Source organism: Arachis hypogaea, chromosome 13 (assembly GCF_003086295.3).
Source record: "Arachis hypogaea cultivar Tifrunner chromosome 13, arahy.Tifrunner.gnm2.J5K5, whole genome shotgun sequence".
NCBI classification, from domain to species: domain Eukaryota; kingdom Viridiplantae; phylum Streptophyta; class Magnoliopsida; order Fabales; family Fabaceae; genus Arachis; species Arachis hypogaea.
The window spans coordinates 130,929,445-130,952,729 of record NC_092048.1 but is presented as its reverse complement, the minus strand read 5'-3'; the positions used below and the strand labels follow the sequence as shown (position 1 = coordinate 130,952,729).

The 23,285-nt window shown below is 41.6% G+C and overlaps 1 protein-coding gene and 1 long non-coding RNA gene across 2 annotated transcripts; both read left to right on the top strand.

The window, feature by feature from the left end:
- The first annotated feature begins 9,539 nt into the window (after window positions 1–9,539).
- Window positions 9,540–10,969, top strand: LOC140178203 (uncharacterized). Its single transcript, XR_011870464.1, has 2 exons — window positions 9,540–9,949; window positions 10,647–10,969. It is a non-coding gene; the product is annotated as an uncharacterized lncRNA (long non-coding RNA).
- Window positions 10,970–13,069: 2,100 nt separating this feature from the next.
- Window positions 13,070–14,577, top strand: LOC112735434 (uncharacterized). The gene is made up of 2 exons (XM_025784970.1): window positions 13,070–13,827; window positions 13,896–14,577. The coding sequence occupies exons 1-2, from the start codon at window positions 13,070–13,072 to the stop codon at window positions 14,575–14,577; spliced, it is 1,440 nt and encodes a 479-aa protein (XP_025640755.1).
- Window positions 14,578–23,285: the final 8,708 nt, after the last annotated feature.

The window sequence follows — 23,285 nt, the reverse complement described above, 5'->3', positions numbered from 1 at the left end:
GGTTCTTGTTTCCTCCCGTCCTGTCCTTCAGAGGTCGGGGCTTTGACAGTATCCCCTTTTCCGCTATCTGTGTGATTTGTGTGATAGGCGTAGTTTTTAACTGTTCTTGGCCATGATCTGACTTTGAAAAGGCGTAGTTTCTGGGTTTCTATGGACTCCCGACCTCATAGTCTAACGGAGTGGTACCCCGATGTAGGTATGCCTCGCATCGTTTCCCGGTCTTCTGGAACTGGCGCGGCCTACGACCCGTACGCCTGGGTGACCGACGATATAAGGAGCTCACCCAACCAAATGGACTTTAAAAATCTGAACCATTTATTCTTGCTTTGACTCCAAGTTTCTTTCTTGAATGTTGATCCACAGTAGACTTCTATAACCTCTATTTTTTTATTTTTCCAAAAATGAATATGAGGCTATAACCTCTATTTTCTTTATTTTTCCAGAAATGGATATGAGAGAGAAAGAAGCTTCAGCAAGCTACTTTGGGGTACCACAAATGGAAAGATTTTCTGATAATACCTTAGATCTAATTTCTTCTTCTTTCTTCTTTGTAGCTAACATCTTTTTCTTTTAGGATGTGAATCCTAGCATAGCCATCTTGTCATGCATTGGTGAGAGAAGATAAGAAAGAGAACAGATAGTTGGTTTAGTGGATAAGAGATTAGTTCAGATGCAAATGGAGTTACATTACTTTAGTTAGCTACCAATTCAAATTGATTGAATGGACTTGGATCTCTTCTTGGACTTGTTATGAATCATGGGCTTGATTCATCATTTTATGACCTGAAGCCCTCCTTGATTTCTTATGGAGCCAGCCACTTGTTTTATGGATTTGGATAGTTAGTGGGCTTCTCTTTCTCCTTGTTGCTATATCCGAAATAACATAGATTCCCATCTGAACAAAACTTCATTGGTTTGGGCTACTGCACAATTATTTTGGGCCTGTATCACTAAATAAAATAATTAAACCCAATTGGGTATTTAACCTAATAAATCAATGTTTGTTATCATCATTAAATTAATTGTATTCTTAACTCAACAGACATCTTTCCACAGCTTTTCTCGGTTTCAAACCAAAGCGGATTTGTAATTAGGGATTGAGGGTTTTAGGATGGATTAGAGTGAATATGGAATTTTCAATGGAGAAGGAAACTGTTCCAATGAGAGTTGGAATTAGTGAATCAACTTTATGAAGTGCTACAATATGTCAACTTAGCATCCGAGGGACAGGATAGGATAATGTAAAAATTTGATAGATCAGACATTTATTCTACTAACTCCTTTGTGCATGTTTTGCAGGCTGAAACACTCTCGGAGGACATTTCCAGTTATCGCTTCACTTGTTCCATTTGGAGGGGTTGGTTCCACCAAGAGTGGAGTTGTTCACCTGATTTGTGTTAGTTGGTAGGGTCAATACTAAGAAAAGATTAAGCAAATTTGGCATTGTTGGTCAAAATGATACTGATTGTGTATTACGTAAAAAGGATTCAGAGAATGATTACTATTTATTTCTGGGTTGTGAGTTTACTTGATAGGTGTGGTGTGCTTGATTGTTTGCCTATAAGAAACTATGATCTATTCCAGGAACAATTAAGTAACACTTCGAGAGTTAGATAAGGACTCCTACTAGGAAGGATGAACGCAATAAGTGGTTGATTGGTTTTTGTGCTATAATCTGGAATACTTGACTAGATATAAATGATAGAATATCCAGAAATCAAGAAGCAGGTATTGTGGAAGTTATCAATAAATCGATTAGGAGCTACAAATAATGGGCTGATTTTGATCCTTTTGGTTATTGATGGCAATGCCGGAGATAACTACAGTTTAATTTTCTGTTTTGTTATTTAGTAATTTTGTATTTTTTAGCTATTTTAGCTTGTCGTGTTAAACTTTTTTGTTTAAGAAAATGAAGGAAAAGGATGTCAGATTCACTTCAAAGTTCTTTTTCATAAATTCAAAAAATAAAAATAAAATTCAAAGTAATCAAAGTCAGATTTACTAAAATAAAATGGTTTAATTATTCTGCAGGTCCCTATAGTTTCACCGAATTTTCAATTAGGTCCCTATACTTTTTTTCTTTTCAATTGGGTCCATGTACCTTAATTTTTTTTCAATTAAGTCCCTGTTAACGTTTGACGTTCAAAAAAACGTTAGTGAGTTATAGAATGACTTATTTACCCCTGTCTTCTCCCTATAAACACTCTCGTTGAAGTATCTGAGGTTTCTCTTCTTCTCCCTTTTCTATTTTCAGTTTTCATATTCTCCAAATTTATGGCTCAAAGTCAAGGAACCTCATTCATTCTCTCTTCGGGAAGCTGTGTTTCTAGGAGCTCCAACCTGAAGGAAAGAAGACACCTGTGTTTCAGTGGAGAGGCAGTAACCGTCCGCCATTCCTCAGCTGTTTCTGACCATGATAGGAGGTATGTTACTTGTGGGAAGATACCAAAATGTAACTTTTTTGAGTGGATTGTTGATTTTGATTGGATTGAGGTTGATGACGGTGTAAAGAATGGGTGGCCAAAGGAAAAGGAAAGGCGGGTCCACTGTTTTTGTGGTGACACTCTGAGTCTTCAAATTTCAGGAACAACAAAGAATCCTAATAGAAGATTTATTTCTTGCCCTAACAGAAGATGCAAATTTTTTGAGTGGGTTGATGAAGTTAGTGCAAGAAGTAACGTGTCTGCTGCTGCTGTTGGAGTTGTTGGAACATACAATTCTGCTAAGTTGGAAGCTGAAATATGGAAATTGGATTCACAAGAAAGAAAGATAGAGAGGCTAAACGTGGAGATGGAGAGATTAATTGTTGAAGCCAGAGAAATATATGCTTGTGTGGGTAGATTATGTGATGAGTTGAATATTCTCCAAGAACAAGTTGGGAGGTTGGATAACAATATGAAAATTCAATGTAAAATGCAATATATGTTATTTATGTTTTTGCTAGTCTTAATAATTGGAATGTGGTTTCCAAGAGTTTAGAGTTATCTGTGCTATGAAATTGTAATGTAAGAGATTCTATAGCTTCAATCCAATTAAAGTTAATTGTGTTTAGTTTGAATGAATTTTGCACTTTGATGTATTTTGTGTGTATAACAAATGATAGTTGGGAAGCAACTTTATCAATGTGAATATTTAAATTTTTACGATTGACAACAACTTGCAACAAGAAGTGGCCAGAAAACATGCTACATATATTTTCATTAAATAAGTGTTCCTGTAAACCATACTTACACAAAATATCATAACATAAGTGGTCATATAATATGCCACATACCTAATCCAAAATAAAGGTCCAAGAAGTGCAATAATTAAAAGTGGTCCAACCTGATTTTACAAAATATCAAAATAGTGGTCCTATCCACATAATAAACAGTGGCCACAGAGACACAATTCATCACAAGATATACTATTTAATAGCAATCCCAACAACCCTAACTATAAATTTAAAGAGACTTCAGTCATCACTTAGGTCTATATGTATACTAGGTTCCCCTTTTTGCTTCCTCACTCCTAACTTCAGCCGCTCACTTCTCCTCACACCAAACACCTTTGTCTTTGGTAAAGGTTAAGAAGATTCTCTAGGTGCTTGGTGAGATTTTGCACTTGTCACAGCTAGGAGAGGCTGGGAGGCTGGCCCTTCAAGAGGTAAGGCTTGTTGTGAGGTGGCTGTGGTTGGAGCCACTGCACCGGTGGATGTGGTTGGAGCTTGAGAAGCTGAAGTTACAAGTATGAGAGGTGGTTGAGTAGAGGCAGCAACAGTAGGTGTGGTGGGTAGCTGTTGTGAAGATGCAAGTGTGGTGGAGAGTGGTTGTGAAGATGCAGCTCTATCCCTTCCTCTACCCCTGCCCCTTCCTCTTCCCCTGCCTACCCATGTTTGCCTTATTCTCTCAGATCTGCGGATATTCATACCGAATCTGTTGTCGGCAGCAGGATCAGTGTCAACAGCAGCTGCAGGATCAACAGCAATATATGATACATAATTCAGAAATAAACAACTGCAGCAGCAACATCAAATTTATGTGTTTAAAAGTTTAAGTGTGAATTTCTTGGCCAAAATAGCAACAGCAAGTTTTAGAGTTTAAACTATAATGGATAAACAAATTTAAATACAAATTAAATAAACACACAGTAGGTTCATAAAGATTTAAATAGCAAATGCTAACCTTTTGTTGGTCGGACATGAATACCCACTTCCTTCTACTGACATGTCCAATATCATCCAATAACATGTTAATAAACCAACCCCAACTGTCTCTAGTCTCAACCTCTATAGCAGCAACAACAATTGGAAAATAGTTATCGTTTGGATCTCTTCCAACAGCTACCAACAGTTGTTGACCATGATCACCCTTCAAGTGGCAGCCATCTACTCCTATGATAGGCCTGCAACCAGCCAAAAAGCCTTGCTTAACAGAATCTAGACACATGTACATCCTCATAAACCTTGGCTGGTGTGTAATTGAAGGCCTGTCAACCAAAATCTGAGTAGTAGACCCGGGATTTGTCCTCATAATCTCTGCAGTGTAATCTCTCAGCTTGCCATATTGTGGAATAGCCCTGCCATGTACTTCTTCCCTCGCCTTTCTCCTCGCCTAATAAGCCTTTGTGATTGAAATATTAGCCATGTATTTATCCTGAATGGTCTGAATTACTGTTGCAATCTTCATCTCCTCTCCCCTAATAATATTGGTAACAATCTTCTGAGACACCCAACTACTTGATGTAAGCCTACCGCTGTAATCTCGTCCACAAGTGTGCTTTCCGTTAAGGGTCTTCAGCCGAAAGCAATCAGAACCACCAACTTTGGATGCAAACGCCATCCACCTACACTTCCCTTTCTTTCCTCTACAACCCACTCTACATCTAACCTTATCATTCTTGATATACCTAATGTCCCTTCCATTCAACAAAGCATGCTCCCTAATAGCATCCTTAAACTGACCAAGTGACTTGAACTCCAATCCCACCTTAAACACATATTACCTACTCATCTCAGCCTCATTGTATTTAAGATATCTTCTCTTCTTAATTATATCATCCGAACCTCCCTCATAGCTATCAATATCTTCAGTTTCATAACCCTCAGAAATCTCTCCAACTTCAACATCATCCCTAATGGCGGCGTCATTCACAGCAGCATCAACACCAGCAGTTTGAGCATTGTCATGTTCATTTAAAGGGCCATAAAACCCCCCAAAACCATTTCCAACTCCACCATCATTTCCATTTTCAACGTCAAACCCAAAATGATCCTCGTGGTCACCATCGTCTGCACTGTCATCAAATCTATCCTCCTCACTAGACGCCTCTGATTCACATTCAACTTCTACTTCTACGAAACCACTCTCATTGTACTCAGCTTCAGTTGGCACATAGGCCTTATCATTCGAACATATCTCAACACCATTACCTTCCCTACAGCCATCAACAACATACACCGAGCAATGCTTAACAGTTTGCAACACTAATAACCTACCCATTCTCATGGCATCTCCATCACTCATCAACTCTCTCAGACCCGAGCTCAATTGACAGCCTGGTTCACAGTACCAGATCTTGGCATATCCTTTGTACCCTAACTTTTGCAACTCACTAACTATTTCTTGCAAACTCCATTCATCGAGCTCATAATGCATATCTTCCAACACCTTTCCCCCCAAATATTCTAGCCCGTTCCCTAAATAATGAAACTTGCTACCATGATGTGTGTCTATGGTGAAATCCGAGTCCCCATCACTACAGGTATTAAAAACAGAAACATAATCCATTTAAAGCAACATCATCACAGCCACAACAATCAACATTCAAGAATAAATAAAATTCATCATCCAATGCCATAGTAGCTCCATTCAAGCACATAATTTGAAAAATAGGTTTAGAATTGAAGTCATCTCAATTCAGCATACATCCAAAACATGGAAAAGAATCAAGGTAATGACTGTGAAACCATCAACATAATTTATTATTTGAACATGGAAACTATCATAACATAAATTCCCATCTCAAATCTTGCGATACATCTTCCTATCTTGCTTAATTCCGTAACCCAAAAAATGAAAAAGGAACCGTCGATTTTTACATCTTCACAAAATTAAACTATTACAAATCACACTTTCACAAATCCCCCATTAAAAGCAGAATCCATTTAATAAAAACAGAAGCAGAATCCATTTAAAGTAACACCATCACAGCAACAACAGTCAAACAATGCCATATTTTTTTAAAAATAAAATAACATAAACATCAACTATTAAAACTAAAAAAAGGAGGCTTTTTTCTTTGTCACTTACTTGGAGAAAGTTCGAGTGCAGGGAGATGGAGCAGAGGCACAACGCGGGAACGGGAGGCCAGGCGCTCGGAGGCTCGGCAAGGTACGACGCGGTGACTCCAGATGAGGGCCTTCACCGCGAGGGAATGAAGACGCCTTGGCCGGACAAACAGTGGAGAAGACCTCCGACAACAACAACACAGATGGGCCCAGCGCAGAGGGGAGGCGACGGAGAGCACACCAGCAACCGTTTGTTGCAGTCGAAGGCAGACACACACGCCGACGACCAACGCAGGAGAGGTAGGAGACGAGAGCAACTTAGGGTTTCTTTTTTTCTTAGGAATGAAATGCGAAGGGTTATTTGGGTATTTGGGATAGATCCAGATTAGTTCACCTAGCCACTCCAGCTAAATGGCAAGAATATTCTTTTTTTATCAAGAATATTCTGTTATCTCAAACGTTATACTGACGGCAGGGACTTAATTGAAAAAAAATTAAGGTACATGGACCTAATTGAAAAGAAAAAAGTATAAAGACCTAATTGAAAATTCGGTGAAACTATAAGGACCTGCAGAATAATTAAACCAAATAAAATATAATCATCATAAAATAACGAGCCAACAAATATTCAGTATGAAAATGTAGCTAAATATACCAATATTTTATGTATAAATAGATTTTTTGTTCAAATCAATAATATCTACATTAGGATAGGATTTAGTTCTCTAACTCAAACTTTTTATCATTGTTTTGAACGTGGAAATATCCTATCATACACAACCCTAAAACTATTCCAAAAGCTGTGAAAGTAGAAAGTATAAACATATATGAGATTCATTCCATCTCCCATTATGACATTATTATCCTTTAGTATTGAAACATATGTGTTACGGATCTGAACCACAGATCCCGGACCCGGGACTGCACCCGACCCCGGCTACCCAGGTCCAACCCGCACCTTGCTCAAAAGGCCCAAAAACCGGCCCTCCAGAGCTCCTAACCAACTTTCGAATTCACTCGTCCATCTTATCTTAACCAGATAAGATAAGATAAGATACTCATCACCACCTATAAATAGGGGACCCAAGCCCCTCCAGGTATCCATTAATTCCACACACCTTATACCTCTTAGATCCATTCTGACTTGAGCGTCGGAGTGTCTTTGCAGGTACCTCCCCCCATTGCTCCAGTCAAGCGACCCGGCTTCAGCCTTGATCCGCAGGTTCCCGATCCACCCTTCAAACCCGTACCAGAGACATCTCGTACATTGGCGCCGTCTGTGGGGAACCTGCGCCAGCCAAGCCGAATGGGGGACGCCCTGGAGGAACCCCCCTCAAACCAGGATGACTCCCGACCGCTTCATCCAACCCCAGAACACTGGGAAATCACGAACCAAGCAAGAATAGCAAGTACTGTCCACCACACGAATGACCACGTCGTCACGGACCAACGACATCCTGAGAAAGCTAGGGACAAAGCGGCACAGATCATCCAGGACCTCTGCCTCCGAGTCTAGGAGCTCGAAGGCAAACTGACCAATAGAGAAAAACACAACGAACACGGAAGCCAGGCAACTTCCAGATCAAGATCCCACCGCGGCAGGTCGCCAACCCGACGACACGATAGGAGAGATGGTCGCAGCGCCTCACGCGACCACCGTCACGAGAAATCGCCGAAACAGCGGTACAACAAGAAACACAACCGCAACGCTTCCCGAGATCTAAGTCGTCAACACGACTCAGACGAAGATCGAAGATACCGAAATACCAAGCGCACAAGAAACAACCACACAATAATGGGAGCTACACCCTTCACAGAAAAAATCTTAAGAGCGAAACTCCCCAAAGGTTTCGACAAACCTACCGACATGAAGTATGATGGGATCAAGGACCCCCAGGAACATCTAACGGCCTTCGAGGCCAGGATGAACCTAGAAGGAGCGGCCGACGCGGTCCGATGCAGAGCCTTTCCGGTAACCCTGGCAGGGCCGGCAATCAAATGGTTCAACGCCCTCCCAAATGGATCCATAGCCAGTTTCCACGATATAACACGAAAGTTCATGGCCCAATTCACAACTAGAATCACCAAAGCCAAACACCCCATTAGCTTGCTAGGGGTCACGCAAAAACAAAAAGAATCCACAAGGAAATACCTCGACCGCTTCAACGACGAATGCCTAACGGTCGACGGACTCACGGATTCTGTCGCAAGCCTTTGCTTAACCAACGGACTCATGAACGAAGATTTTCGCAAACACCTCACCACCAAACCAGTATGGACCATGCACGAGATCCAGAATGTCGCCAAAGATTACATCAATGACGAAGAAGTCAGCCAGGTTGTCGCCGCCAACAAACGGCATCACGGCAACACCCATCACGGCAACTCGGCTTCTCGCCAAAATCCACCACCCAGAGAGAATCAAAGGGACCACCCCAGACCGACAAACACAAACCGACCAACCGAGAATTGGCAAATTCTCTAATTACACGCCCCTGACAGCACCCATTACCGAAATATACCACCAAATAGCAGATGGAGGCATCATTCCGAAAGCCCGACAACTCAAAGAAAGGACGGGAGGCAACAAAACCCTCTACTGCGACTACCACCGAGGTTACGGTCACAAAACACAAGATTGTTTTGACCTTAAAGACACCCTCGAACAAGCCATACGAGACGGCAAACTCCCAGAATTTGCCAAAATCATCAGAGAACCAAGACGTGCGGAAAGAGACAGGTCGCCGAAAAAAGACGGGCGTAACCCGAGAACCCAAAAGCAACCCCCCAGGGAAAGCCCAGAAGACGACCCAACCATCATAGTAAACGTCATCACGGGAAAGGACATATCGAGCAAGTTGAAACTAACAATGAAAAAAGATCTGAAAGTAATGGCTGTCAGAAACCAGACTCCAACCATTGCGGCCGACAACACGATAACCTTCTTACCAAAGGATTGCCAGCACGGCACCTCGGCCGAAGATTCCCCCTTCGTCATCTCGGCTAGAATCGGAACAGGACTAGTACGAAGGATACTGGTGGATAGGGGTGTTCAAAACCGATCCAATCCGAACAAAACCGATCAACCGAATCGAACAAACCGAAAACCGAACAAACCGAAAACCGAAAAAACCGAAAAAATAACATTTTGCAGTTTTTTCTGCGGTTCGGTTCGGTTTTCGGTTCTTTCAGTGAAAACCCTAACCGAACCGAACCGAACCGGCTCACTTAAAAACCCTAATATATAAAGCCCCCTCCCCCAAGTAGATAACCTAGCCAGCCGCCACTCTCTCCACTCCACAGCGCCAAAACTCCTCCTCCTACCCTCCTCTGTCCTCTCTGCATCTGACTCGCCGGACAGCACCGTCACGGCGGCCCTTCCGCATCGCGCTCCCTCTTCTCGGCGCGGTCCTTTCTCTCCCTCCCTTCCTCGTCACGCTTCCTTCTCGTCGTCGCACACTAACCCTTAGTCAGAGTGCGAGCCCAGACCCCAGAGCTCCCCTCCCTTTCCCCTGCACAGTGCCGTCTCCGATATTGCAGCATCGTAATCGTCCTCCACTACTCTGCCATACGTCGCAATCCAGTCCAGGAGTGTCGTCGTCCTTCTCAGTCTAGTCTCGTCCCATCTGTAGCAGCCGCCGACCCACCGTGTCTCACTGTCCAGCATCTCCGTCTTCTATAGTAGGATTTTTTTAATTCTGATGATTTTGAGTTTCAACTTATGTTTATGATTCTGAATTTTTTTTCTATTTTGATTTTGATGATTCTGTTATTCAAATTCTGTGTTTAGGGTTCTGATTTTTTATTGTATTTTTTATTGTATTTTTATTGTGTTCAGTGTATTTTGAAATTGCTAATTGTTGTGATTGTTGTATTTGTTTATGCAGTTTGTTGTATTTGGGGATTTTAGCTTATGAATGTGTATTATTTCTAATTGTTAGGGTTCTAGGTTCTGATTGTTAAAGAAGGTGTGTTTTTTATTGTTAGGGTTCTAGGTTCTAATTGTTGTATTTGGGGATTTTAGCTTATGAATGTGTATATTTATTTGATTAAGGAAATTGCTTCTGATTGTTCAATGTATCTGTTTAGGGAAATTGGTTCTGTGGTTCACTGTTCAATGTATTTGTTTAGGAAAATAATTTCTGATTGTTCATAATGTATTTGTTCATTGTTGGTGAGCATGTTGAGAACTATCCCAATTGATTGAAATGTTTGGATCTTTGTTTGCAGATTTTATGCATTCAGTGAAAGAGTTCATATGAACAACTTTGGAGAACCTATCAAACTGCATGTATTTTTAATGTTTAGTGAATCATGATGTTTATTGTTTATGTGCTAGAAATATCCTTTCTTACTTTCTTATTGTTTAAATCTGTAGAAATTTACAGGATACAAAAACAAAAAAGAGCATATAAATGGTCATGAAAGAGATTTTGTGTTATGATGATTGATTGGTGCTGCGCCAGTTCCTCTTCCAAATGAATCTACAAGCATCAGATCTCCGACTGCATTGCCTGCTGCGCCAGTCCTCGTAGAAACACTGAAAATTTATATTTATTTTATCTTGTGTTGACTACTAAATTTTTAAACTTCTTTAATTATCGTTTGTTAATTTCTTTTATCGTTGAATTTTATTGGATTAAGACTTTGTTAGTTATTGTGTATTGTGTTTGTTGATTTCAACGAGATGACTTTGTGAAATAGTTTGGTAGTATTTTTTTTGAATTGATTGAAAAACCGAACAAACCGAACCAAACCAAACCGAATTTAATTGGTTTGGTTTGGTTCGGATGATCTCGGTAAAAAAACCGAACCAAACCGAACCGCATATTAATTATACGATTGGATCGGATGACTTTTCTCTAAAAAACCGAACCAAACCGCACCGCGAACACCCCTACTGGTGGACACCGGGGCAGACTCGAACATCCTCTTCCGAGGAGCCTTCGATAAGCTCGGGCTCCACAACGACAACCTCCAAACACACCGCAACGGCGTCACAGGACTCGGAGATAACTTTCTCAAACCAGATGGCTCAATCACCCTTCCCATCACCATAGGAACAAGCAACCAAAAGAAGACAATCCTATCTGAATTCGTAGTCCTAAAAGACTCCACAGCCTATAACGTGATTCTCGGAAGAAAAATAATCAACGACTTCTCTGCAGTCATCTTTACCAAATACCTCCTCATGAAGTTTAGAACCGACGATGGCTCCGTCGGAACCATCCACGGGGACTGAGAAGTCGCAGCCGAATGCGACAACACCAGCCTAGCCCTAAGGAAGAAATCCCGAGATGCAGCCGGAGTATTCCTAGCCGATCTGGATGCTCGACAAGACGGCCAACCCAGGCCAGAGCCAGAAGGAGACATGAAAAAACTGCAAATAGGGCCAAGCAAAGAGGAATACACCTTCATTAATAGGAACCTCCCATATGAATTATGCTCAAAGAAGAACTCTCCCAACTCTTGAAGCAAAACAGAGATTTGTTCGCATTCACACCAGCCGACATGCCGGGAATAAACTCCGACCTAATGTCCCACCGGCTAGCCGTGGATCCCAAAGCTAAACCAGTGGCACAAAGGAGATGGAAAATGTCACCAGACCTAGCCGCCGAGATCAAAAAGCAAGTTAAAGCCCTACTCGAAGCCAACTTCATCAGGGAACTCCCCTACACGACCTGGCTAGCCAACGTCGTGCTAGTAAAAAAATCTAACGGGAAATGGCGAATGTGCGTCGACTATACGGACCTCAACAAAGCTTGCCCGAAGGACGCCTTTCCCCTACCAAACATCGACGGACTAGTAGATGCCGCATCCGGCCACCGATACCTCAGCTTCATGGACGCATATTCCGGCTACAACCAGATCCCGATGCACCGACCAGACGAAGAGAAAATAGCATTCATCACCCCAGACGGGACATACTGCTACACAGTGATGCCTTTCGGTCTGAAAAATGCTGGAGCCACCTATCAAAGACTTGTCAACAAGATATTCCAAAACCTATCCGGAAGCAAATTAGAAGTCTACATAGACGACATGCTCGCCAAAACCGAATCCGGCGAACAACTCACCGACGACCTCAAGGTCATAATGAACACTCTACGAAAACACCAAATGCGACTCAACCCATCAAAATGTGCCTTCGGGATGGAGGCAGGGAAATTCCTCGGTTTTATGATCACGCAACGCGGAGTTGAAGCAAACCCGGAGAAATGTCGCGCTGTCCTCGAGATGACGAGCCCAAAAAACCTTAAAGACATCCAAAAGCTCACCGGCCGACTAACAGCGTTATCACGCTTTCTCGGGGCATCAGCTCAAAAAGCGATCCCTTTCTTCAAACTGATGAGAAAAGGAGCCCCTTTCAAATGGGAAACAGAATGCAAAGAATCATTCTAACATTTCAAAAAAGTCCTAGCGGAACCACCAATTCTCGCCAAACCCCAAACAGGAGAAACACTCTACCTATACCTCTCCATAACGGAAGAGGCACTTGCAGCAGCACTCATCCGTGAAGACAAGAAAAAAGAACAAAAACCCGTATACTTCATAAGCAAAGTCTTACAAGATGCGGAAGCTCGATACTCACAATTAGAAAAGCTAGCTTTTGCACTCCTTACAGCCTCCCGGCGCCTGCGACAATACTTCTAAGCTCACTCTGTGACGGTCCGAACCGACCAAGCGGTCAAACAGGTATTACAGAAACCCGACCTGGCGGGAAGAATGCTAGCATGGTCCATCGAGCTATCCCAATTCCAGATTAAATTCAAACCCCGAAACGCAATCAAAGCGCAAGCCATGGCCGATTTCATCGCCGAGATGACTCCAGGAAAGCTCGCCCCCGAATCGTGGAAACTACACGTCGACGACTCATCAAACGTCACCCACGGAGGCGCCGGAGTCATACTTGAAAACCAAAACGGGATCACAATCGAACAGTCAGTACGATACGAATTCCCAGTATCGAACAACCAAGCAGAATACGAGGCCCTCTTGGCAGGCCTAGCCCTAGCGCGGGAAGTCGGGGCAAAGATCCTAGAGGTAAATACCGATTCGCAGGTAGTCAGTTCCCAAATTAACGGAGACTACCAGACACGAGATTCCCTACTCCAGCAATACCTCACCAAGGTAAATAAACTGAAAGAAGGGTTCGAGCACATTACCATACAACACGTTCCTAGGGAACGAAACGCCAGGGCAGACCTACTTTCCAAACTAGCCAGTACCAAACCAGAAAATGGTAACAAATCGCTAATTCAGGAAGTCATTAGGTCACCCTCCGTGTCAACAACAACCAACGCTCATCTGACATCCTCGAACCGGGAATCTTGGACCTATCCTATTCTACAGTACCTCCTCGATGGAACTCTACCACTAGACCCGAAAGAGGGAAAGCAAATAAAAAGGGAAGCCGCCAACTATACCATCGTCGCAGGACAACTATACAAACGCGGATTCTCGCAACCCCTGCTCAAATGCATCGAACCCGGGGACACAGAGTACATACTCCGTGAAATCCACGAAGGTTGTTGCGGCCACCACGTCGGAGGTAAAATGTTAGCCCAAAAAATTATCAGGGAAGGCTACTTCTGGCCCACAATTATCCGATACTCCATACAAATAGTCAAAAACTGCGACAAATGCCAAATGCACACCAATATCCACCAAGCCGCCCCTCACCAGCTCAGCATCATATCAGGTATCTCATCGTCGCCATAGACTATTACACCAAATGGATCGAAGCCGAACCCCTAGCCTCCATAACGGCAACTCAGTGCCGAAAATTCCTCTGGCGACAGATAATCACCCGAATCGGGATCCCCGAGATCGTTATCTCGGACAACGGAACCCAATTTGCTGACAAGAAATTCAGAGAATTTTTAGAAGGGCAACGCGTATCTCACCGTTTCAGCTCGGTAGAACACCCCCAAACAAACGGACAGGTGGAATCCGCAAACAAAATAATCGTCAAAGGACTCAAGAAGCGGCTCGACGAAACCAAAGGATTATGGGCCGACGAACTCGGATCGGTCCTATGGTCATACCGAACCACACCGCAAACGACCACAGGAGAAACACCCTTCCGATTAACATACGATGTGGAGGCAGTCATCCCGGTAGAAATCGGAGACCCAAGCCCCGGAAAAACGGTCGGCGGTTACGACGAGGAAGCAGAACGAGATCTTATCGACGAAGAAAGAAGCATAGCTCATATCAAAGAGCTAGCCCTAAAACAAAGAATCAGCTTAAGATACAACCATGGCGTCGTCCGACGAGAATTCGCAACCGACGACCTCGTCCTATGACGAAACGATATCGGTCCCCCGACCCGAGGAGAAGGGAAACTCACTCCCAACTGGGAAGGACCATACAGAATCAAGGCGGTAATCGGAAAGGGAGCATATAAACTCGAACGACTTAACGGCGATGAAGTCCCAAGGACCTGGAACGCCGCCAATTTACGGCGATACTACACTTAGGCCGACCTAACTAGGTCACCCCCTTGTCCTTTATTTATTTATGTATCTTCCCATTTTACGACTCGTGAATTTTAATTTTCGCTTAAGTATCAAACCCGAGTACTCTTTCCCCCCAAAAAATGGAGGGTTTTAACGAGGCCCAACCATCAATAAAAATTCCATTAAAAGCTATTTCTACCTTTCTAAAGTATCCCAAATACGGAACAAAGTCACGGCCACGACCGGGGGACTGATCACCCCCCAGGCCCAACACACGGATATCCAAGAAAAATCCGACCAAACGACGGTCCGAGGGAACAAATAAAACACACGGAATAGCTTAAAACAGAACATACCAAAGGCCCGAACGACCGAAAATACTTTGAAATGGAACATACAAAAGGCCCGAACGGCTGAAAATACCATTAAGCGGAGTCCGATGTTACGAAGTAACAATTACACGGCCCCTGGCCATCCAAAATATTCAAAACAGTTCAAAATAAAATCCAAAAAACAAAGATAGAAAACTACTCGAGGTCGACAATCTGGCCGTCGCGAACAGTCTTAAAAGCTCCCATCACGGACACATCCACATCCGGAGCCAACACTAAAGCCTGAGCCCTCATTGTCTCCTCAGTAGCTGCAATCGCATCCTTTGCATCAGCCAGTAACTCCGTCTTCTCCTTCTTCAAGGCAGCAACCTCGGCCTTCAAAGTCTCCGACTCACTGAGAAGCACGGCAGGTTGAGAACCCGCATCAAAAGCCCGCTGCTACTCCTCTGCCAATTGAGAAAGAAGTGAAGTCTCGACCTTGGAAAGTCGGAGAATCTCCGCCCCGGCTTCCTCAGAAGACTTCACCGCCTTCTCCTTCGCAACTTCGGCAGCCTCAAGCTTCTCCTTCAGCTTAGCCACCTCAGCCTGAGAGTGGCGGAGCTTCTTATCCAACAAACCGACCTGAGCCATCACGGGCTCAGCTTTCCGAACAACAACGGCAGACCGAAGGAGAGCACGATACACCGACTTGGCCTGGAATGAAACATCACAGCCATAAAAAAACGGCTCCGTACCAAGCATCAAGTGTTGATCAATGAACCCCGGGGCATCGAAACGTCGATCCATCACACTAGGCACAAGACCCTCATCCTCAAAAGTCTCGCTGCTCGGCTCCTCAGGCCTCTTTCTCTTCTGAGAAGCCTCAGCAGCCGTCACCACGACGACCTCAGGCGAGTTCGCAGGACCAGGAGAAATCTGAGCATCGGTCCGCACACCCGAAGAAACTACCTCCTAAGAAGCAGCCTGAAACCCCACGGCTGGATTGGAAACAGGAGTAGCCGGAGACGACGACCCCTCCTCCCGGCCTATCGCTGCCTTCAGCCGTGCTAAGGAAGTCAAACCACCAGCCATCTCAACTGAAAGAAAACAAAAAAATCCCAAGTTACAAAAATGGGAAAACAAAACATAAAAACCAAGAAAAGGACAGACACACACCAACATATGACCGACAAGCAACCGGATCTCCTATCACATCCCGAGGATTAAGAGGGCGCTCCCCAAACAATTGCCACAATACAAGAGTGACATCCCGTTCCTCCGAAGTCAGGAACTCTTGCGTAACTCGAGTAAAAACCGACGGCCCCGCCTTAAAATTCCAATAGGTGGGAAACCGCCGCTCACCCTCCAATGTCAACCAAAAAGGATGATGCCCTCTTGCGGGACGAACCTTAAAATATCCACTCTTAAAACCATGAAAGGAATCTTCATACAAACCGAAGACCCGACGATGAGGCTGAGCTCTAAAAGACACATACCCCTTCTTATGCTTCCCCTCCTTGGTCGGAAGGGTACACAAGAAGAAGAAAAGAAAAACGTTCACCGAAGCAGGAAGCTCCAAAAACTCGCAAACAAGCTCGAAAGACCGTATTACCGCCCAGCTATTCGGATGTAGCTGGGACGGCGCCACGGAGCACCGGCTCAATAACTGCTGAACAAATGGAGAAAAGGGGAGCCGAACGCCAAGCTGGGTAAACATCGCCTCGTAGACCCACATCCAATCCGGCACACTCGGGGAGTTGAGATTGGTATAGCAAACCCTCTCGTCAACCCCAGGGAGGGAAAGCTCGTAATGACGTTCGGCGTCGCCACCCCCACAAACAGCTCCTTGATCACGGAGCCGTTGGAGGTCCTCCTCCGTCATCCGTGACAGCGTCCCCCACACGTCACTAGTGACCCAAGAGAAAAGGTCGGGGACACCCCCCGCCGGGGCCACCGGAGACCTCACACCCTCAGTCCTTCGACGAGCCATACCTAAAATAGTGATGAACACCACCGTCAGCCAAACCCCACGGCAGAAAACGGTGGATCAAACCAAACAGACACCAATAGACACCACCAATTATACGGTGGCGCTCGCCCCCTTTACAAAACCCACTACCCTAACAAGAACTATCTACCATAATGCAATGCCATCATACACCAAAAAAAAAAACAATTCTAATCTACACTAAGCAAAGACAAAACAAAATACAAAGGAAGACAAAGCATAAATCACAAGAGGAAACAAAAAGAAGCAGAAGAACACCAACCTGATAAATGCAAGGAAATAAACCGGAGGAGAAAATGCCACGGCAGGAGATCAACCAAAGCCACAGAATGCGAAAGGAAAAGAAGAAAAAGCTCTTTCGGAGAAGAAAAGCAATAGAGAAATGAAGAGGGAACTAAAGGAAGAAAGAAACGAAGAGGGAACTGAAGGAAGAAAACCAAAACGGTTTCGAAAAAAGCAAAATAACGCAAATACCCATGGAAAGAAAAGGAAATATAAGGGCAATAGAGGAAAATGTCCCCTCACAATAAATGCCCCCTCGGAAAGAGAAACTAATAAATCGCGCCTCGAAGAACGCAACGGGCGCAGCAGACACGGAAGAGTCATGACAGACCAAAACGGTCAGACGAATCTTCCACAGAACAAAACCGAGGCGCCGACCTCCTCTCAAAAGAACCAAACGACCTCTCGAGAAAGGCCAAAAGCCTAGCCCACGGTAAAAGTAATATCTCCCAGCGACAGACCGACCTCGCTCGCTCTCCTGCTGCGGGGGCAACTATTACGGATCTGAACCACAGATCCCGGACCCGGGACTGCACCCGACCCTGGCTACCCGGGTCCAACCCGCACCTCGCTCAAAAGGCCCAAAAACTGGCCCTCCAGAGCTCCTAACAAACTTTCGAATTCACTCGTCCACCAGATAAGATAAGATAAGATACCCATCACCACCTATAAATAGGGGACCCAAGCCCCTCCAGGTATCCATTAATTCCACACACCTTATACCTCTTAGATCCATTCTGACTTGAGCGTCAGAGTGTCTTTGCAGGTACCTCCCCCCATTGCTCCAGTCAAGCGACTCGGCTTCAGCCTTGATCCGCAGATTCCCGATCCACCCTTCAAACCCGTACCAGAGACATCTCGTACAATATGTTTTCTCAAAAAAACTTTGGAATCAAGCAAAATGCTTAATAAAATCTAATTAAATTATTATAATATATTTTATATTTATGTATTATTTATTGTGCATACGTTTTTTTTTTTACTTATTCTTCCTCCTCTTCTTCTTATTTACTTACTTATATCTATTGTTTCTTTTTTTTTTCTTTTCTTTATTTTTGTCATTTTTCTTTTTTGTTATTGTCACCGTTGTCATTATTACTATCACCACCACTACCACCTCCTTCTTTTCCTCTTCATCCTCTTTATTTTCTTATTTTTTTTCTCATTATCACCATCACCATCATCATCATCATCTATCTTCTTTTTCTTCTTATTTAAATATTACATAATTCAAATACTTCTGTGTCATGGTTAATAAATTTTAGTGTCAAAATTGATAAATTTTTTGTGTTACAGTTAAAAAGTTTTGTTGTTATTTTTTAATAAACTCTACATAACTCAAAACTCCTCTTCTTCTCCAGTTTAATACCATACAATTAATTCAGTAATAACAAAACACATTATTTAGCTAGAAATGACATACAATTTTTTGGTAAATAACACGAGAAATCTTTTAAGAATTACATGTCTAAAGTCTTAACTCACTCAACTAACAAAATACATTTAAATATGTTTTAGAACAAAAAATATATTAATTTGTTGTAAATAACACAAAAATAACTAAACTTCTTATATATGAATTCAATATCATCCAACTAATTCAATAGTAAAAAAAATTACATGATTTAGTTTAGGGTTGCACACGGATCGGATCGGATCGGATCGGATACGATATTCGCATTTTTTCAAGTTAGATCCGATTCGATCTGCATACTTGCGGATCGGATCGGATATCAGATATATCCGCATAATTCAAAAAAATTATTTTAAGTATAACACCCTAATATTCAAATCCTTATGCTCGAGCCATAAGTCAATGATAATAAGGTGGTACGATTCTCAAGGTGGATTATAATACATAAACTGATAAACATATATAGGTTGAAAGAAAGTATTAAACGAGAAGTCTGAAAAAGGAGTAAAATAAAATCGCAAAACGGAACACTCACGTTTCTATAGACAGAAGAGGAGGCACACCCGGAAAGCGACATAAAGACAACGTAGCAAAAGAGGATAAGTTAAAGATAGGATATAAGTATATAACATAAGTAAATAGTCTCTAGTCGCGACCTGCGAAGTTTAGGCTGGCTAGGGTACAGAATGAAATTAGTTTGACAACAATGTTTTCTATCTCTCCCAAACTATACATCAAAGCTTCTATAAGCAAGTTTTCCAAAATGATAAATACATATAAGTTTTTCAAGGTAAATATGGAGATATTCTAAGCAAAAGTAAACTAGGAGTCCAATGATCTTTGCCATTTTTCAAATAAATCATAGCTCACTGCTGAGCTCCAAGACCTGCATCTGAAAAACAAGAGATATATACGGAATGAGAACCCCTGACCCATGGGTTCCCAATACGGTAAAAGTGCCAAATAAATACAATGCACTATAATAGGAACTCACTAAGCATCCTAAGCTTCATTTCATCAACTATTCATCCTAGGTTCTCATTAATCTATAAATAGGCAACTGTCATAAGGGAATACTAAATCTAATTCATCTTTCCCAACTTTCTAACTCTCCAACATAACAAAACCAGAATCTTAAACAGAACTATCACTAGCTACTTTGTCTCAGTAATTATGTATTAATACCTCATATCTTCACTTAGAGCAAGTGAAATCACTTCACTGCGTCTACCCAGAGAGCTCAGATCATATCATTTAATATTCATCATTATTAATTAATCATCTCATCATTTCATTTCAACAAGAACAGCCCTCAACGTCAACCAACACCAGCATGAGAGACCTCTCAGTTGTACAAACACAAGCAATGCAGACAAGTAATACACAAGTAGATTCAAGTAAGGCAAATAACACATAATCACATAGTATGACATATTCAATTAGGCAAACCAAATACAAATAAACAAACCCAAACAAATCAAACATATGCAAATGATGTATGCCTGCCCTATGGCTGATGATATCATTTGTCAGTTATATAGTCAACCCGACATGTCCTGGTAGCTAACCATTGGACAGTCTCTGCGAGTACGCATCCCCAAGTTCAAAAATCATAATCATTCAGTGTATATATATATATATATATATATATATATATATATATATATATATATATATATATATATATATATATATATATCCATGAAGGAGAGCTCATCCAGAAAGGTATAAATGTCCAGCCACACTTACGACGCAGGTCAACAGGATCACAAATCTCAACCTGAAGCAAGTGGAGCCGACCCACTGCATCTACCCAAGAAAATCCGAAACTCAGATAATTTCTCAAATCTCAAATCATTCCGACTGGGAGCAAGTGGGGGCTAACCACTGCATCTACCCCAGGATACTCAAACCAAACCCGGAGCAAGTGGATCAATGCCATTACATCTACCCAAGAAGGTGTTATAAATTCAGAATCAAATTCAAATATCAATTTCATAATCATTATCATTCTCATCGTTAATCTCATAGTCAGCATCATTCTCATCATCAATATCATAATCATCATCATTTTCATAATCAATCTCATAATCATCATCATTCTCACTTCAAATCTTATTCATTTCTTTCAATTTTACTAATCTCAATTTAGTGGGCTTTATCCCTAACTATTCCATCTTCAATTCTATCGTGTCTAGACTCATATCGAAGTTTATGAAGGTTTAAGAGACCAAAAGAATGGTTAAAAGCCATAAAAACACATTTTCCAAATTCTGGGAGGTGTGCGTACGCATACATGTGGTGTATGTGCGCACAGGCTGAAATATTGGGATCTGCGTATGCATGCAAAGGTCCGCGTATGCATGATGTGAAAATCTAGTAAGTCGCGTACGCATGATCCTAATTTTGGACCATGACGCGTACGCATGCGATATCCACGTACGCAGAGGCACTTGGCAGAGGCAATTGCCCGCGTACACATGTCAAAGGTTGCGTACGCATCCATATCAGAAAACAAAAAATTTGATATGTTGTAGAAATTAATTTTTCAGTCCAATTTTCAAAACCTCATAACTTTTTCCACAAAATTTTGTTTTCAACCATTATTGAACCGTTGGAAAGATCGATAAATAAATTTTCATAAAAATCTAATTTTGAAAGTTTTTCCAACTCCGAGGGCTGAGTTACAGCTCGCCGGAGTTGGCCAAAAATTTATTTTTACCAAAAATACACATTTACCAATTTTCCAATAATTCACAAGTCTCAATCATTTTCAACCTACAAAATGAACCCAAACCAACTCAAGTCACATATCCACACAACTAAATCCAAACCTACTCCATCTACATATTCCAACTCAAATACATCCATTCTACATTTTAAAAATCTCATTTTTTACTATTTCATCAATCAATCAAATTCTCATACATTCTATACCAATTCTTCATTCAATCTCATATATTATCACACAATTCAATCATCACTTACCGTCCTTACCTTTTTTCAGTCTCCGGCCCAAATTCACAATTTCAATGCATATTCCACAAACCAATAGTCATTATCTAATTCGTCAAATTTCTCAACACACCAAACATGCAATTTCACACAATTCTCAACCTAATCATTAGTTTACACAATATATCAACTAAACATATTAATACCAACCATTTACACAATCCAAACCTAATCCTAGGGGCATCTAGCCTAGGAATTCTCATCACACCACACGGTACTTAAATAAAACTTAAACCGTACCTTAATGAAGACAGTTCACACCCAACACATCATAACTGAAGTTTTCAAGGCTCTCAATCATCACCAATAAGCTTTAGCTACCAACACTTTGTTCCAAGTGCTCCAAATACACCCAACAACACTAACATAACCAATTTCATAAATATACATTAATATGGGATTCATAAAATTTGATAAACCACAAGGGTTTGAGGATTTTTTACCTTAGCTCATACGAAATAGAGATAGAATCCACTTAGAATCTATGTTAGAGTATCCTTAAACAAGCAAAATCACAAGATTTCAACACTAACTACCCAAAAACGTGTAACAGTAGAAAATTTCAAAAACTGGACAGAGATTTCAGATTTTCTTGCTGAAATACTTACATAGAAATGAAGAGGACGAGGAAAGCGACGCGTGGCCTTAAACGGCTTATCAATCGGAGCTCCGGATCAAAAGTTATGGTGGTTTGCAGTTTGATGGAGTTAGGATTTTCTCTCTTCTTCCTCTCTTCTACATTTCAGCGCCCCACTCTCTTTCTCTAGGGTTAATGAGCTGAAATACTCATAACTAAGGTTTATATATGTTGGATCTTGGGCCTGGTTCACTTACTTTAGCTCATTAGCCCAATTTTAGGCCAAAATCTTTAAGATTAGCGTTTTAAATCACGCTTTAAATATTTTTGCTTTCTAAATCATAAATTCTAACTTTTTAATCTCTCTCACTCATAAATTATTTTTCTCAACTGCAGTAGCGGATAGATCACAGCTGGTACTGCCCGTCAATTTTCTGTTATGCGTTTTCACGCAGAAATTTATGTTTTCCAACTCAGAAAAATTCACTGAGTCCAAATATCATATTTAAATTTCCAAATTATGATTCTAAAATTTTCTAACCATTTTTGTCCATATTTAATTTATTGTTTATTTAATTACGATTTGACCGGATTTTACATTAAGGCCCTTTTTGGCTCTAGAAAATCTATTTTTTCACCTTTTAAAGCCTATTTACTCCTAAAATATTATCAATAAAAGTTCTCTTGAATAACAACAGAAAAAAATAACACAAGATCTAAGTTTAATTATTCTAAGTTAAAGTACAACATAAAAAATAAAAAACAAGATATCATAAAATTCATAAAACAACACACTAAAATTCATATCACATTAGCATTTACTTTCTTAAACTATGTTATTTATATAAGACGTACGGATCTGCAGATATCATTGCCAAATTCACAATCCGATCCTACCATAGTGCATATCGGATCGAATTCGGTCCGATAACTCTGCGAATCGGATAA

Bases quoted from the DNA above. Each gene is read 5' to 3' on its own strand.
- LOC112735434 (XM_025784970.1), top strand. From the start codon at position 13,070: ATGGCCGATTTCATCGCCGAGATGACTCCAGGAAAGCTCGCCCCCGAA. The intron at 13,828-13,895 runs GTTAGCCCAAAA...CCATACAAATAG, and splicing joins CACCACGTCGGAGGTAAAAT to TCAAAAACTGCGACAAATGC.